This window comes from Lontra canadensis, unplaced genomic scaffold, assembly GCF_010015895.1.
Source record: "Lontra canadensis isolate GAN:19392208 unplaced genomic scaffold, GSC_riverotter_1.0 scaffold9, whole genome shotgun sequence".
NCBI classification, from domain to species: domain Eukaryota; kingdom Metazoa; phylum Chordata; class Mammalia; order Carnivora; family Mustelidae; genus Lontra; species Lontra canadensis.
The window spans coordinates 21,720,970-21,738,697 of NW_022631003.1; the positions used below are offsets into that span (position 1 = coordinate 21,720,970).

General features: G+C 39.5%; 1 protein-coding gene and 1 long non-coding RNA gene across 3 annotated transcripts in view; one reads left to right on the forward strand and one right to left on the reverse strand.

Annotated features, from left to right (window-relative positions):
- The window catches only part of ERP27 (endoplasmic reticulum protein 27), a 21,981-nt gene continuing 4,253 nt past the window's right edge, over window positions 1-17,728 (reverse strand). Inside the window, exons 4-7 of the mRNA XM_032855062.1 lie at window positions 6,099-6,215; window positions 1,925-2,050; window positions 596-793; window positions 1-178 (exon numbers count right to left, since the gene is read on the reverse strand). Of these exons, the coding sequence (XP_032710953.1) occupies window positions 131-178; window positions 596-793; window positions 1,925-2,050; window positions 6,099-6,215 (489 nt within the window). The 3' untranslated portion in view covers window positions 1-130. The remainder of the gene's footprint in view (window positions 179-595; window positions 794-1,924; window positions 2,051-6,098; window positions 6,216-17,728) is intronic.
- Window positions 5,246-17,728, forward strand: part of LOC116866252 — a 23,062-nt gene continuing 10,579 nt past the window's right edge. The window contains exons 1-3 of one of the 2 annotated variants that reach the window (XR_004382363.1): window positions 5,246-5,287; window positions 6,361-6,483; window positions 12,938-13,079. This is a non-coding gene — a long non-coding RNA (uncharacterized LOC116866252). Of the gene's footprint in view, window positions 5,288-6,360; window positions 6,484-12,937; window positions 13,080-17,728 lie in introns of those variants that run through there. The other variant, XR_004382362.1, reaches the window with a different exon arrangement.

Genomic DNA, 17,728 nt, shown 5'->3' on the forward strand with positions numbered 1-17,728 from the left:
AGCTGTGTGTGGGTGCATATGTGTGTGTATAAGGCTTGGCGATCCTGTCGTTTCGTGTCTCTGAGGTTCGAGTTGCCTTTTTTTAATTTCATGTAAATACTTGGTAGTATGCAGAAGTATCAGGGAGAGATCAGAGTTCCATCTTTGGAGTCTTTTCTTCTGATGCATGATTTTCTCTCTGAAAAACATGATGACACTGTTACTTAGATTTGGAACCCACACTTGGTTTTGAGCTCCAAGATTAGCAAACTGAGCTATTTAATGACTCCTGGAAGTCCTAAATCCATCCTTAATTTTTATCTCATGAACTCTAGTATTATAGGAATTTGGGTTGTTTCCCATTAATAATGTCAACAGAATGGTAAAACCCCAAATTTAGCTCCTTCAAATATGCGAGATGTTTTTAAAGACGCATGTGTAGCTCTGTTCTCATGACTCTACCCTGGCAAGCATCCCGATCCTCTCCGCCATATATCCCCATGTACTGTTGTTCTTAATCAAAACCAGTAAAGCTCAAGGACTTTTTACACTTAACAGGAAATAAGAGGACACAGAGAGGAAAACTCAGCTTGCTGTACCTGAAGTCTCCACTTACCAGCCGTTTCCCTTTGAGGAATCCATCACAAAAATTTTGCACACGCTCCACAGAAAGTTCTGTAATGGCCAGTGTATCCCACTCCTCATCCAGAGTCTGGTAAATTGCCAAAGCTGGCAGTTGAGACTCCTTTAGTTTGAAAAATTTGATCACCTTCCCATTGGCCTTCACACCACTGTCCACCAGAATAAAAAGAATCTGCAGTTGGAGAGGTTTGAAAGGGGGAAAAAAAATCTATCTGAGGTCCAGAGGAGAAAGAGACACCTCATAATTGTTGCTGTTTACACTGACTGAACGTGTGGTCTGTGCCCTATAATTTAACGAGTTTCTTCTTCTTTAATGAGTTTCTCTGCTTTGGTGTTTTATCCCTTTGATCAGGTTTATTTAATTTTAAGAACACAGAATTGGAAACAGCTTTAGTGATTAGCTAAATATGCAAGTATAGACTAATGGTTAGAAGCAGATAATACATTTTAAATTTCACTTCTGGGACTCTCTAGCTATGTGACTTTAGCACGTTACTCAGCCTCTCTGAGACTCAGTATTCTCACTGGCAAAACAGGCTTTTGTTGGGGGAAATTAAAGGAGAGGATCCATTTAATATGTCCAGCACAGTTTTTAGCATTTGATAAATGCCTGGTAAATGTCAACTATTTAACATAATTAAATCAAACCTTCTACCCAAAATAGAAACCTTTAGAATGTTGTTAGAGGATCATTTACATTCAGAAACACTGAAAACTTCCAGTGTTAGAGAAACAGTCACCTGAAAGCCAGCTTATGTTACTACCAGACACTTGTCAACATTGAAAAGTTCCAGTTTAATGAAGTGGCTTTGAGGCGGTTGAAGATTTATTATTTCAGTGATACCAAATAGAGCTGCACAAGGTAGAGAAGGAGCAGAACTAAATATTTATTTGATATCTAGTAGACACTGGGTACGTGATAGGTGCTTTACATGAGAAATAAGTCCTGAGTCTAAAACTTTAAGAGGTTGTGGCAAAGAATAAATACATTGTGACCAATAGGGGATTTTTATTTTCAGCCTCTATGGATCTCTATTTTTCTCTCCACTTCTCAATGCAGGAAAAAAATGTAGACTTCCCACCAAGGGAAAATATGGTTATATAGGTCTTTAAAAGTATAAAATAGACCCTTAATTTTACATCAGAGTAGTGTGATTCTTTATGTCCCCATTCTTACTTTGTTATCTCTTAAGAATACTCACTTTCCTCATTTACCTAATCTCCCTGGACCCATCTCCCCCTTTTCAGTGTCCTCTGTCCTGGTACTGAGTACTTAGAAGGGTATCTCCCATCTCAGACTTACCTTTCCCTGGAAGAGCTTGGCTGCCTTCTGGTATCTGTGCAGACTTTCTTCATACTCTGGGGAGGCCTTGTTCATCATCAGTAGAAGATGAATCTGGATCATGCTATTAAATAGACCAATTGCTGTCTGGCAAATTGAGGTGTATTATAGTAGAATGAAAGAGACAAAGAGAAAAAAAAACACACATTAGTAGCAACCCAGTAAATAAGTAGGCAGAAATATGAATGAGAGCTGTCCACCCATAACACAAATGGTAACTGGCCTCCAACTTGGCCATCAGAAGGTCTCAGCCTCTGGCTCTCATGCCACTGTGTAGCTCCCTACTCCTCACGCTGGATAAGGCTGAGCGGAATAACCATAGGGATATTGCAGAAACGATGGAGCGTGACTTCCAAGGTTAAGTCATATGTGATATAGGGGCTTCCGCCTTATTCTGCTTATTCTCTCTTCTGTAACTCACTCTGGGGAAAGCCAGTCCCAGTGTGAGAAATCAAGCAGTCTTGCGAAGAGACCCAGACAGCACAATGCTAAGACCTCCCACTGACAGCCAGCTCTAACTTACCAGCCTCCAGAAGCAGATAGCTTAGCTCCTGTCAAACCTGCAGATGACTGCCTCTCTGACCCAGGATGACAGGAGCCTCGAGATCAGAAGCCCCTAACCTAGCCACTCCCAAATTGCTAACCAACGGAAACTGTGGGAGAGAATCAATTTTTACGTTCTAAGCTGATACATTGGAGGCAATCTGTTATATATCAATGGACAATGAATACACCATGTCACACTTTGGTTACTTTTATCAGTCCCTCTTCCTGTTCCAAGAGCAGTCACATACACCTTTGAATGCTTATCAAGTGCTGGGCACTGTTTCTGGGTCTTTATATATAACTAATGGAATCCTCAAAGTTTCAGGTTTATCAATGAGGAAATTGAGGCACAATCTCTCCCAGTCACATAAGTGGCAGACTGGGAGTCACACCAGGCAGTCTGGCTCCAGAGTCCAGGCTCTTGACCATCAGGATATGCCTTATGCATATAGCTCACTGCAACACCCCATCTAAACCGACTCCGCTGGAAGCCGTCTACCTCAAACCTTGGCAAAAAGATTAGCCTTTCAGGAGACTGGAAGCATTGGCCCTTTATTTGCTGATGAGAAAGGGTGATTTCCAGTGAAGTTGTTGGTGATGAAGGGGAGCAGGACAGCTGTGCGCCAGGATGAGGAGAGGAGAGAGTGTGAAACAATGGCACTGGCTTGTTCCATGTGTCTCTGTTTTAAACAAATCCCATCCCTCCCCACTTCTCCCTCCTAAATGCAGAAAGTGCTGCTGTAAAACTGGCATGTGTACGGGAAGAGGGAGAGTGCAGAAGATTAATGAACTGTCAAGGCAGAGTTCCAGAATGATGGGAAAGGCAGCAGCTAGGTAGGCTTCTGGAAGCTACACGCTGCTCTGTAGTGATCCAGCTCTACTGACCAACCTGTAGGCAAGGAGAGTTCAATGAGTTCTTTCCCAAAAGTTTCTCCTGGAGTTCAAAGCCAGTTCTTAGATTTTAAATTTGGGAGACTGGATGTTAAACAGCCATCTCTTGTTTTACTAAGTCCTGCTACTAAAATGTAAGGTATGCATCTGTCCTCCCATGGCAAAGATGGAGGATATTTTTGGGAATTCAAGAAATCAAAGCTAAGGAGTCAAAAGGTACAGCTGTCTTAGCAGAAGACATTTAATTTTAATTTAATTTAATTTAATTAAAAATTTTTTTTAATTTTAAATTTTTAAATTAAGTTAAATTGAATTTTTAATCAGAAGTGAGTAATTTAATCTTAATAGACACAGTCTAATTTTTCACCCTGAAACCAAGTATTGAGTGTATGCATTCAAAGTATACAGCTGGGGGTGGGGGTACCTGGGGGACTCAGTCAGTTGAGTTTTTGACTCTTTGTTTTAACTCACATTGTGATCTCAGGATTGTGAGATCAAGCCCTGCATTGGGCTCCATGCTTAGTGCAGTGTCTGCTTAAGACTCTTTCTCTCTCTCTCTCTCTGCCCCTGCCCCACCCCCTCCAACCAAATTTATAAATAATCTTTAAAAAAATAGCATAGAGCCAGCTTAATACACAGTCATGAATTCTGCCCCGTCGTTGTCACTGTGCAAACCTCTGCATCATCAGCCGGTAAGAAATAGCTATAGTAGTGGGGGCAGGTATCCAAATGAGAAAAATATCATTTTTGGGAAATGAAAAAGTCACAGTAAAAGTTGGACTTGCTTCCCTAAAGAAATTCTTACCTAATTTCTTCTTGATGTGATTTGCCTTCACTACTAATGTGGATTTTAAAAACAGTGTCAGTATTTTGTAAGAGACAAGACAGCCCAGTCCTAAGAGCTCAGGAAGGCCAGTCCTCGCCCCTACCTTCATTTGTGTGCAGAACTCCAGGACCCTGGGGCCAGAAACCCAGGAACTCTGACCTCTACAGACATAATCATGAGAAAGATGACAGTCTAGGAGACAAATGACAGTTTGATTATTGCTGCCAACACTCCTGGGGTGCATGTGTTTAGAATCTTAGCAAAAGTGGAAATGGAGTCACCACTCCATGAAGACAAATGTGGTGTGGGAGGTGGACAGGAATTTAGTCAACAGGAAAAGGGGTGTTTACTATTGAAGGCTGTGTGGGGCAAAGGAAAAACCACAGGATTCAGTCAGACAAACGAGTCATAAAAAAAAGCAGGGACAGGTGCAAAGGGCTGTGTCTGAAGTTTGAAGAGCTAGTCATACGGCCCTGAGGAGGTTAGGCCACTTTTCTGAACCCCGTTTTCTTCTTCTGGAAAATGGAAATAGACAATAGAAACTAATGTGTCAGCTAAACTTCCTGCCTTCCACAGTGCCTTTCCTGCTTACTATGGGATCCCAGACACGTCACTTGGATCTTAAATGTGCTCCTCTATAAAACGGGCATAATCGCTTTCTCTCTCCCACCTCAAAATGGCAACGTGAAGATTAAATGAGAAGATGGGTGTGAAATGGCTTTGGGAGTTCTAAAACTCAAGATGTGCATTCTCAAGTCGTGTTAGTAGAGAACGTACAGCATTTCTGAACTGAGGAAGTCAGTGGAAATTAATATTCTATCACTTTACTATCTGCCTCAGGGAATGTAAAAGACCGGGCATAGAAGGTACCTGTAGAGGCTGTAGAGCGTTAGAAGAGCAGAAGATGATCAGAACAGGTGGATCCTCACCTTCGCCCGGTTTGCATGAAGCGCGCAACACCGGAAGAAGACAAACCTAGAGAGAAAGCCAACTGCGGGGAGGGTCTAGGCCTGTGCAGGAGGTACCAGGGAGGGAGCTGTCAGTTACTGGTCCACTAGCAGGTAGGGGAAGGTTTTAAAAGTTTTTATAGAATGTTACATTGCTGTGACATCCAAATATGTGATCAGTGGGCCTTATTTTTTAATATTTTGTCTATTAATTTACTTTCATTGTATTTTACCAACGTATTGGTCTTGAATGTTTTTGGAAAAACGTGGACCTTCAGCAGAGATTGCGATTTTGTTGAAAAGTGTGGTCTAGAGGATTGCTTGGATGAGTTGCCTTTAGTGAGCCCTCCCAGGCAGAAAACTCAGAAGTTTTTGAATCCGTCATCTTGACTTTGCATTCTGGCTCTCTTTCTTACTAGTCATCTGATGGGTATTTAAGGGTCCGTCCTCCCTTCCTTCCTTTCTTCCTTCCTTCCTTCTTTCCTTCCTTCCTTCCTTCCAAAAGACTTATTTGCCTATTTGAGAGAGAGAGAGAGAGAGAGAGAGAAAGCACATGTGGGAGGGAGAGAGAATCCCAAGCAGACTCCATGCTGAACTCAGAGCAAGATGTGGGGGGCTCAATTCCATAACCCATGAGATCACAATCTCAGTGGAAACCAAGACCCAGATATCCAACCAAGTGAGGCATCCAGGCATCCCCTGATGGGTATTAAAGTTTTTTTTTTAACCCCATTTCTTTCTTTTTTGAATAAGGACAACTCTGTCAAGCATAAAGGGTAGTAGTAAGGATAGCAACATAAACGACAATAATGGCAGTTACTGGTCAAAGGATTAGAACTCCTGGAGGAAGGGATCTCTACTATGGAGACAAGTACCCTCTCTGACACAGGAACTTAAGGGTCTGGAGACAAGTGCTATTGCTTACCACAGGGTTGTACTCTGTCACCAAGTGGAGGCTGTTGATCTCAATGAAACGGCTTAATTTGGTGGCATCAATGCTTTCAATGTCTTTGCTCTCTAAATCCAGTTTTTTGTTATCCACCTGGGTAACACAGAAAGGATAAAATTGTCACTGTTGTTTTTATTCATTCGTTGGTAAATATTTCTGGACCATCTACCACACGTCAGGCACTGACTAAGGCTCAAAAGACATAAAGGTACATACGAAATATTCTCTGCTTTCAAAGAACACTGTCCTGTGGGAATCAAAGAAGTGAACAGAAATGTCATCACAGGGGAATTGCAGGCCCATATGTCAACTACAGGAAGAGAAGAAAACTTCTAGGAAGAAGCAACTCTTGAAAAGTCAGGTGAGTGAGGATGGGAAGGGAATTGTAAATTAAAAAACAGTATTTGCAAAAGGCAGAAAGATGCGAGCTGCCATGTTCTAGAAGCTGCAGTTAGTTTGCTGTGACTGTAACAGTAGATGTGAAGTGTGAGTAGGAGAGAGAGAAGGTTAGTGGGGTAGGCTGGGGTAAACTTGCGGCCTTGAAGCTGAGGTAGGTAGATTAAAGTCTAACCGGAAGGCAAGAAGATCCACTTGCATAATCAGATTTTATGTATGTATGCATAGAGGTATGTATGCATGTATCCTTTTAATATGAAATAATACACACATATAGAAAAAAACACAAAATGGAAAATATAAAAAAATCAGGTTGTAAAAATCATTATAGGGCAAACAATGTGGGACCACCACTTGGGTAAAGAAATAGAATATTGCCAGAATCCCTGAGGCCCTCTGTCTTCCCTTCTAAACCATAATCTGCTCTCTCTCTCTCTCTTTTTTTTGCCAAACATGACCATTTCTTGACTTTTATGGGGACCATTTTCAATCCTCCCCTTATAGCTTTACCACTTAAAGATGCATCTTTTGATCCCATGGTTCAGTTTTCTTTATTAAGGTTTATGTAAGTGGAAACAAACAGTGTGTTTTTGGTATGTGTACCTCATTTCTTTATTTAACATTTTGTTTAGGAGTCACCCGTGTGTCTGCATGCATCTGAAATTCATTCATTTTCCTTACTATTTAATGTTCCATTGTATAAATATGCAATATTTATTTATTCATTTACTACTGATGGATATTTAGGCTGTTTTCAGTTTCTGATTATTGAAATAATGCTTCAGTGAACACTCTTGTTCATGGTAAATATCTGTTGACCATACACCTTGGACTGGGATTTTTGATTAGAGGGCATTCGTATTTTTTTTTAAAGATTTTATTTATTTATTTGACAGACAGAGATCACAAGTAGGCAGAGAAGAAGGCAGAGAGAGAGAGGAGGAAGCAGGCTCCCCGCAGAGCAGAGAGCCCGATGCGGGGCTCGATCCCAGAACCCTGGGATCATGACCCAAGCCGAAGGCAGAGGCTTTAACCCACTGAGCCACCCAGGCGCCCCTGGCATTCGTATTTTCAACTAGCCAAAAATGCCAAACAGTTTTCTCAAGTAGATAATGATTTATGCTTGCACCTGTATTGCTTGAAAGCTCCCATGGCCCCACAACCTTGCCAACATTTGCTATAATCAGCTTTTCTAATTGTATTCATTTTGGTCAGTATGGGGTGGTGTCTTATTGTGTGTGTGTTTTTTAAAGATTTTATTTATTTATTTGAGAGAGAGAGAGCAAGCAAGAGAGAGAGAGCATAAGTGGGGAGAAGGGGCAGAAACAGAGGGAGAAGCAGACTCCTGGCTGAGCACGCAGCCCAATTTGGGGCTCGATCCCAGGACCCTTGGGATCATGACCTGAGCCAAAAGCAGACACTTAACTGACTGAGCCACCCGGGTGTCTCTTATTGTGGTTTTAATTGTATTTCCCTGGGTAACCACTTGTATATTCTCTTTTATGAAGTGTCTATACAAATCACTTGCCTATTTTTCTATTGAGTGTCTCTCTTTTTCTTGCTGGTTTGAAGATTTTTTAAAAAATATATTTTATATACAGGCCCTTTGTTGCTTCTATATCGCATTATCTTTCCTCACTGGGAATTTATGTTATTGCTCAGAAACAGAAGGTGGTTTCAATGTAGTTGAAGCTATCAATCACTTCCCTTATAGCTGGTGAGTGTTTTTGTTTTGTTTTATTTAAAAATCTTAGGCTACACCAGGGTAATGAATATATTCTCTTATATTACCTCCTAGAAACATTACTATTTTATCTTTCACAATGGATAGGAAATCCACCTGGAACTCATTTTTCTCACTATAAAATGGATGCTTAGAGCCTTGATTTTTATCATCTTCCTTTTCTAAACTATACATTAAAATCTACACATTTCCCCCTTACAGGGCTATAAATGCATCCATTAATTTTATGTGTAGATTTCTTATCATTCAGTCCAAAATGTTTTTCAATTCCTGTTCTTACTTCTCTAAACTATTGGCTATTTAGAAGTATGTTTCTTAATTTAATCTTGTTATTAATTTCTACATTTTATTTATATCATTTGTCAACTTCTTTATATGTTTACATGTCCTTAAAATTATGTATATTCTGCAGCTTTCAAATACACTATTCTGTATATACTAGCAGCTCACTTGGTTAATTTTGTAATTCGAATTTTCTGTATTCTTACTGATATGTTTAGCTAGTTTATTCTATCAAGAGAGTAGTATTAAAATCTCCCATTTTGATTGTGAATTTAACCATTTTGAAAAAATAATTCTGTCAGTTTCTGCTTACATATTCTCAGGCCATGTATTAGATGAATGCAAATTTAGAATTGTTACATCTTCTGGCCAAACTGAAATATATGTTTATTTATAAAACATCGTTCTTTATCTCTTGTTGCCTAAAAGACTACTTTGTCTGACATTAATATGTTAAATCAGCTTTCTTTTGGAAGTATTTGTATGGGATAGCTCTATTCTTTCACTTTCTTTTTTTTTATTTGGGTAGGAATTTATTTTTTTAAAAATTTTTATTTAAATTCTAGTTAGTCAATATATGGTGTAATATTGGATATCAGAAGTAGAATTTAGTGATTCATCACTTACATTTAATACCCCAGGGCTCATCACAAATGCCATTCTTAATCCCTATCATCCATTTAGCCCATCTCCCACCTACGTCCCTCCATCAACCCTCAGTTTGTTCTCTATCATTAAAAGTCTCATGTGGTTTGTTTCTCTCTCTCCCTCTCTCTCTTTCTCTCTCTTCCTCCCCTTCCCATATGTTCATCTGTCTTGTTTCTTACATTCCACATATGAGTGAAATTATATGGTATTGTCTTTCTCTGACTGACTTATTTCACTTAGTATAATACACTTTGGCTCCAACCACATCATTGCAAATGGCAAGATTTCAGTCTTTTTGATGACTGAGTAATAGCACATTGTGATATATATATATAGATATAGATATCTATATCTATATCTATATATATATATCACCTCTTCTTTATCCATTTATCAGTCCATGGACACTTGGGCTCACTCCATAGTTTGGCTATTGTTGATAATGTTGCTACAGGCACTGAGGTGCATGTACCCCTTTGAGTCTGTACTTTTGCATCTATTGTGTAAATACCTAGTAGTGTGATTACTGGATCATAGGGTTTATCCCTTTATTTTTAAGCTAACCTAGATATTTTAAATGTGTTCCTGTGTTTAAAAATGATCTGTCCTTTGTAAAAAGTGCAGAGTTGTATTTTTTAATCCAGTCTTCTTTGCCTTTTGATTGCATTATATTTATATAATCACTCATACATCTAATTCCATCAGCATTTCCTATTGGTTCTGCCTGTTCCAAATCCCACTTTCTTTCATTTCTGGACTACTTTGAATTGATTGAGCACTTTATATTATTCCTTCTTTTCCTCTGTTGGTTTAGAAGTTACACATGCCACAGTCACTCTCGAGGTTCACCAGCATACAGTACACAACATGCGTTTTTTAGGTATCCAAATCTAACTTTAACTGGTAATTTTGTCTCCTTTTGGGCAGTGCAGACATTAGAACATTCTAATACAGGTTTCCTCCTTCCAACTCCATTCCCTGATTCCACACTGAAGACTTACTGGTGATTATTATTGCAAATTTTAATTCTAAATCTCACAAGATGTTATTATTATTGTTATATAGTCAGTATATATTTGCACTCATGCACATTCTTATATTTCAGTTTCTCGTCACTTCTTTCTGCACTTTTGAGCTTCCATCGGGGATGTTTTGCCCTCTGCCCAGAGAATGACTTTTAGTATGAGTAAGATCTGTTGGGTGGCATAGTTTTTCAGTTTGGTTGCTTAAAATATCATCATTCCACCTTTATTTTTGAAGGCTATTTTTGCTGGAGGTAGAATTCTAAGTTGACAGTTACTTTCTTTCAGTTTTTGCAAGATATAATTCTTTATATGTAGCATTCCTTTCTTTCCACTGAGAAGTTATCTGTGAAATTTAGTATTACCCTTTGAGATTACTCTCAGGGCAATTTCTTCTCTGATTTCAAATTTTTCTCTTTGACTTTCAGCAATTATATTATGGCATGGCTAAGGGTAGATTGTATGTATGATACATGTATAATTATGTATGTGTAGAGGTATATGTGTGTCTGCATATATGCATGTATGAATGGGTATTTATAATTTATATATTCATATATGGTCATCTTAATCCAATTTCAAGGACTGAGATGATTTAAATCCATTGCAGACCTTGCAAGAGCTGATTTACTTATGGTACATCCTTGTCCTTAGGGTACTGCTCTCTAAGGGTCCAAAGTGAGGCAAAGGGTGTTTTACCAAATCTACCTCCTACTTCATTTCTGGGCTCTGGATTTCACTATTTACTTTTCTGGCTCTTTGAAGATCTCAAAAAATTAATAAATGTCTTAGCCTCTTGATTGCTTCAAGAATTTGTAGGAAAAGCCCCCCAGACAAAAAACAGTCCCAATGCAGGACTTTCTTTTTGGGTTTTCATCTTTTCTAAATCTTACTCTAGACATTTCTCTCTCTTTTGCTAGTTCTCCAAACCCACCTGCCCTCCTTTTCCGCTTGCCTGGCTTTTAAAATAAATTGTTTTTGGTGGAAGGGTACCTAGTTACCTAGTCCATTATCCCATATTTGCATTTTAGAGCTACCTTTCCGCTATATTCAGATATATTAAAACATAGGACTTCATATTGTCCATCATTGTTCCAGAGTTTTCCATTCCCCTCCTCCAAACGACTCAGGCCCATAAAGGCACAAGATAATGTTTTTATCACCCATAGCAACTATGCCTACAAATGTTAGCTCCTGAATGGTTCTGTTGCCTAAAATAGTTTGAGATCACTGGGCCACCAACACTTGGACATCTCAACCCCTTTCCCTTAGATCTGCTATCTAGTATAGGTCCTACCCAATCTGATCTTCCCTTAGAACCATCCTTTTAGCCCCAAGATACTTTCTCCCAGTCTACCCAGCAAAGTCAGAGGTAAGTCTCATTATAGTTTATGCAGGAGGGAATTCAGGCATAGATAAATTGAAGTCACTAAATTGTAGGAATCTGATATTGTTCATTATTGTCATTCCCAAGATGATTCCCATCGCCTATTTTTCTCTTCTTTTGTTCAAGGTGGTCTCGCACCAGGTTAGTTAAAAGCAATATGCGCCTTTAAGAAGCCCAGTGCACTCTATGGTTAACAATATTAATTCTTGATATACCCAGTCATTCTCTTCAAATACGTTTATAAATGAATTATTTGAGAGGGGAGAAGGTTAAAGGGAGAAGCAGACTCCCCAAGAAGCTGGGAGTCCTATGCGGGACTGATCGGGATTCTGGGATCATGACTGGAGCTGAAGGCGGTCATTTAACCAACTGAGCTACCCAGGCAACCCCACTCAAATAGCAATTTTATCACTTTATTTTGGGGCACCTGTCAGTTAAGCCTCTGCCTTTGGGTCGGGTCATTGTCCCAGATTCAGAGATGGAGTCCCCCATCAGGCTCCCTGCTCAGCGGGGAGTCTGCTTCTCCCTCTTCCTCTGCCCCTCACCCTGCTCATACTCTCTTTCTCTCACTCTCTCCCAAATAAATAAATAAAATCTTAAAGAAGAGTAATTACTTTATGACTGTTCTTCTCAACTCAAAGTTATAAAACAAATAAATGTTGAGGGCAAAAAAATGTATTTCAAAATAAGGATTTTTAAAAAAAATCATCAAAATCATGGGATATTTTAAAATGTGAACTCCTGGGGTGCCTGGATGGCTCAGTGGGTTAAGCCTCTGCCTTGGGCTCAGGTCATCATCTCAGGGTCCTGGGATAGAGCCCAGCATTGGGCTCTCTGCTTAGCAGGGAGCCTGCTTCCCCCTCTCTCTCTGCTTGCCTACTTGTGATCTCTCTCTCTCTCTCTCTCTGCCAAATAAATAAAATCTTAAAAAAATGTGAACTCCCTTTGTATATTTAATTGTTTTAATATTCACAAAGTTCTGAGTAGAAAGCTTGGGGCAGAAATAGTAAATAAGGGAAGTCTTCTTGTGGGGTCTTTGCCCAACCCCTCCCCTCCCATCCTCCTCTTCAAGTCAGTAAGAGTCAGGAGAGAAAGAGAATGAGCAGTCTCTTTGCTGCTGCTTTGCCAGCTGGCATGTCTCCTTCACACTTCAGGTTTTGCTAATTGCAAACATCAAAATCATCATTATTATAATCCCAGCCGGAGCCTTTTTAATATTTCATGTGTCTAAATATTTCCTGATTATTTGTCTAGGAACTTGCAGGCCTAGTGGCTGCGTCTCAGCTAACCAAGCTGTGCTGTGGCCAGGAGCCCCTCCCTCTCTGCTCTTTTCCAGGCAGTCCCTCACCATTTCCCAGAACAGGGAGAACAGGAAGTGCCCGCTGCTCCAGGTGTTTCTGGACTTCAGGAATGCGGTATATTGGAGGCCAAGGATGTTAAGGGGTGATAACATTCTCTAAGTAGCAAAGAGTTTTAATAAAAACCAGTCTTCTGAATTCTCTCCAGTTTGTAGAGCTTCTTGTAACGAAACATGGCGGATTAGTTCACCATGTCTTAAACTAATAAACTCTGGAACATTCATGTGTAGGGTTCCTGGAAACAACATTTGAACAGGAAATCTCCCTTCTGTAAAGGGAATTATTTGTATAATGCACTGGACAGAAAATCCGACCCTGAAACCAAGAGCTGGGGAAATATTTTTTTTTACATATTTATCCAGTTTTTGGAAAGAATTTTACTTGAGATATCATATTCTTTCTCTCCCCAAGAAAAGAGGCACTAGAAGAAAAACAGAAAAAGTATACCAGAGGGGTTGCCACCTTAAAATATAATTTTGAGTCTTCCCAAGAGTATTTGAAGTGGGCTATTTTAAATGTTTTAGACACTGTATCATTACAACAGATTAGTTTTTCCTGTTCATTGGTACTTCAGCAATATTCCTCTGAATTCCTATGTATTTCTCTAATTAAGAACCCAGTTTTTCATAAAATGTATTAAAGTCATCTTAGTTTACACCACAGTTATAATATTAAATGTCTTGAATAGCACTGAGAAATCATTTGTGAGACAAATACCCTCCTGTTCCTGGGTTTGTTTTTTTTACAAACTGCTTAGCTCACCATATATTTGGTAATACATATACTTGAGAAAAAATACTTAATAATTTGATAGATCTCACTTCTTACATTTATTAGCTTATTTTTATGCACTAGTTCCTTTTGATTCTCTTTGTTTGGCAAGGTGCATTTCTTATAATAGGAATCCAGCACATAACTGTCCAAGGAATGGAAGAATGCCTTCACTGTGTTTCCATTACTATCCCACTGGGTCAAAGTTAGGCTAATTATATTTCTTAAAATAGAGGTGATTGAGGAAACCCAAAGCAGGATAAACATTCAAATAATATCTGAGATTCCATTTTAGAACAGGCTCATGGTTTATTCAGCCCAGGATTACATCTCCATTAAGGCAACAATGAGGGTACTGTCAGGGTAGAGGGTCTGCCTGCAGTCACACTCACAAAACACAAGCTGTCATACACACCAAACAGGTCGTCATACACAACTTATTATTGTTTCACTGACTTAAATTCTTTCTGATCCCATTTATAAAGTCGGCCCGCACTATTTCTGGAGGGTGATGTGTTCCACCAATATAGCATTTGCTGGCTTCGTATTGCTCTAACATTTCTTTCTTTCTTTTATTTTTTTAAAGATTTTATTTATTTATTTGACAGAGAGGGATTACAGGTAGGCAGAGAGGCAGGCAGAGAGAGAGGGGGAAGCAGGATCCCCACCAAGCAGAGAGCCTGATGTGGGGCTCAATCCCAGGACTCTCAGATCACGACCTGAGCCGAAGGCAGAGGCTCAACCCACTGAGCCACGCAGGTGCCCCAGCTCTAACAGTTCAAAGCATCCAGTCATGTCAACTCATTACAGTCTTACTGTTTTTCCACTTATTGTGATTCCAGCTTATCTCTAAATATGTTCTTACAATTGAAAATTCTCAGGGCACCTGGGTGCCTCAGTGGGTTAAAGCCTCTGCCAGGGTCCTGGGATAGAGCCCCACATCAGGCTCTCTGCTCAGCAGGGAGCCTGCTTCTCCCTCTCTCTCTGCCTGCCTCTCTGCCTACTGTGATCTCTGTCTGTCAAATAAATAAATAAAATCTTAAAAAAAAAAGAAAATTCTCTGTCTACATCCTGAGACTTCTTTGCCAAAATATGTAATGTCCAGATTAAATCCTGAGAAATAATCCTAGGGTTTAAGTAGTTCCAGGGGGTATAGAGAAATGGTTTAGGAGAAGGTTTAAATAAATAGGCTGGAGAATGAGCCTGATAGAATCTAGGAGTAAAAAGAAAGATTTTTGTCAGGCTTAAGTACTTCAGAAAGTCACTACAGTATCATAGAAATGGCATGTTTTGGAGACAGCAAAGCTGGGTATGAATCAGACGTCGGTTTATTCCATAGTTGTGAGAATACAGAATACGGATCTTTAGTGTCTTTACTGATAATGCAGGAATAATAATTATTATTTCATCGGATTCTTCTGAGAATTAAATGGTAGAACACTGAAAAACACCTAGCACAGTGCTATCATAAGTTAGGCACTAAAAACAAAGTAACAGGGAGCCTGGGTGACTCAGTGGGTTAAAGCCTCTGCCTTCTGCTCAGGTCATGATCCCAGGGTCCTGGGATAGAGCCCCGCATCGAGCTCTCTGCTCAGCAGGGAATCTGCTTCCCCCCTCCCTCTCTGCCTGCTGCTCTGCCTACTTGTGATCTCTGTCTGTCAAATAAATAAATAAAATCTTAAAAAAATTTTTTTAAAAACAAAGAAACAAAACATACAGAAGGGACTGTACATTTAAGATGAAGATACTCACAACAGGCTCACATTTCTCAATTAAAAAAAATAGTTTTGGTTGACGTTCCTTGAAAAAAAGAAAAGAAAAAGAAAAAGTCATCCGAAACTCCTAAATAATAATTCTGTTAGAATACGGACTAAAGTTTTGAAAGTGTAAACTGAGAAAGATATGTTTATCTAAAAGCTGACATGGCATAGGTTGAATTTCTCCTAGACTAAGCCAAGTGAGTAGGGCAGGAGCCAGTGTGTTTGGTTTTGGTATGGTACATCAATGATTTCATTCACGGGGTTCCCAGGAGTTCATTCAGAGTAGGTCTGACACTAGTGGTAAACAAAAAACTGTTGCTAAAGACCTGTAACAGCCCTGGGAAGTCATCAACAGGCCTTTATAAAGAATACACTGAAAGCCAGGCTAATGCACCCATTAGAGATCGAAAAGCCGGTAGAGACATTGGAAGCAACCACACTGGTTTCTCTTCCCCACTTGTGTATCTTGGTAGCATGAAGACTTCTTTATTTATTCATTTAAATTTTTTAATTTAAAAAATTTTTTTAGTACTAAGACTTTTATATCAGGCCTTTGTGAGATTTATAAACAACAAACTGGGAAAAGAAGAACTTGTGGACTTTCCTATGGAAGGTTTACTTCCAGGGGTTCAGCGGTCACATGAAAGGCATTAGTCCTACCTTCCTTACCTGCCTTACCAAAGCTTTTCATGAAAGAGCTTGGTTTAATCCTATTTCACAATGGTGGAAAGAACAACCTGCAGCTACCGTCCAGGTGGGCAAAGGATTAGGGACTCAGATGGACTTTGGGAGGTGAGTCAGTTTCTCAAGCCTTCTGAGTGTCTTTATGACCAGAGGCATATTGTGGAGCTTTGGAGTATGAATGTGAGTAAGTCATGGTCCCTGCCCTTGGATAGCTCATGGTCTAATGTCACTGTTAGGTGAGACAGACACGGAGAAACGTAACATGCGCTATAAAGTGGAAAATGTAAATAGAGATACGGAAGTATAGAGGCACAGGTAGGCTGATTTGAAGATTCCACAGAGGCTTTGTGAAGGATGCAATGCCTCAGCTGACTCACCGGGATCTGAGGAGTTCGCCGCTGGAAGCTAAGTGACTGGGGTGGTGGCATTCAGGGTGGTGGCATGCTACGCAGGGGCCGGTGTGAAGTCATGGAATTGTATCATCACACTCTGGTAGGGTAAAACCTACCATGGTAATGTGCTAGAAAAGGGACTAGAGAAGCAGGTAGTGACCAGGTCATAAAAGACTATATGTACCATTAAATGTCTTGGCTTTATTCTGTAAGAAATGGAGAATATTGAAGAGTTTTTAGGAAGGGAGTGTTGCAGTCCACTTTGCATTTTATATACATCATTGTGATACCAATCTAGAAATTGGATACGAAGTAGCAAAGGGAGATAATTAAGAAGCTATTGAAATGGTTTATGCCAAAGATGCTAGGAGCCTAAAGAGGAATGAAGTAGAAAGAGTGAAGGGGAATATAGTTTCAATTAGATTTGAGTACAACTGGCAAAAATTAAACCAAATGAATGTAGCCATTCAATAAAAGTATTTTAAAGGAAAGAGCGTAACTCAGCAGGTGCAGATAATAAATTCAGTTTTGAACATGTTAGGGCTGTAACGCTGAAAGAAAATATCCCAAATAGTTATATACAGCAAGCATTTGAATCATGAGAGAGGTCCCAGGCTAGAGATAAAACATTTCAGATCCTCAGCAGACACATAATAGTCAAACAAAAAGAACTGTATTACCTAAGGAAATACATTCATTCATTCATTGATTCACTCAACAAACAATGGTCACCTGTTGCATGACCGACACTTTTTTAAGGTTCTGTCATTGAAGTAGTAAACAAAATAGTTCGGGCTTCTATGGAACACGAATTCTATAATCCAGACTGGGGAGAGCACTGGGGTCAGGAAGCAGTGTACATGGAGGCAGAGGTCTCAAGGAGACTAAGAAAAGAAGAAGACCAGAAGTAGGCTCCTAAGAGTTAAGGAAAGAAAGAATGTTAGAGAGTCAACAATGTCAAATATGGCAGAGACGTTTACCTAGATAAGACTTAAAGTGTTCATTGGGTTTGGAAATATAGAAGCCATGCTGACCTGGAATAAAGCAGTTTTAATGGAGTGTGGGGCATAGATCAGTTAGCAGGGTATTTAAGAGCTTGAAGAAAATTGGAGGCACTGAATATAAAATACATTTAAAAGAGATTTGGATGAGAATTGAAATA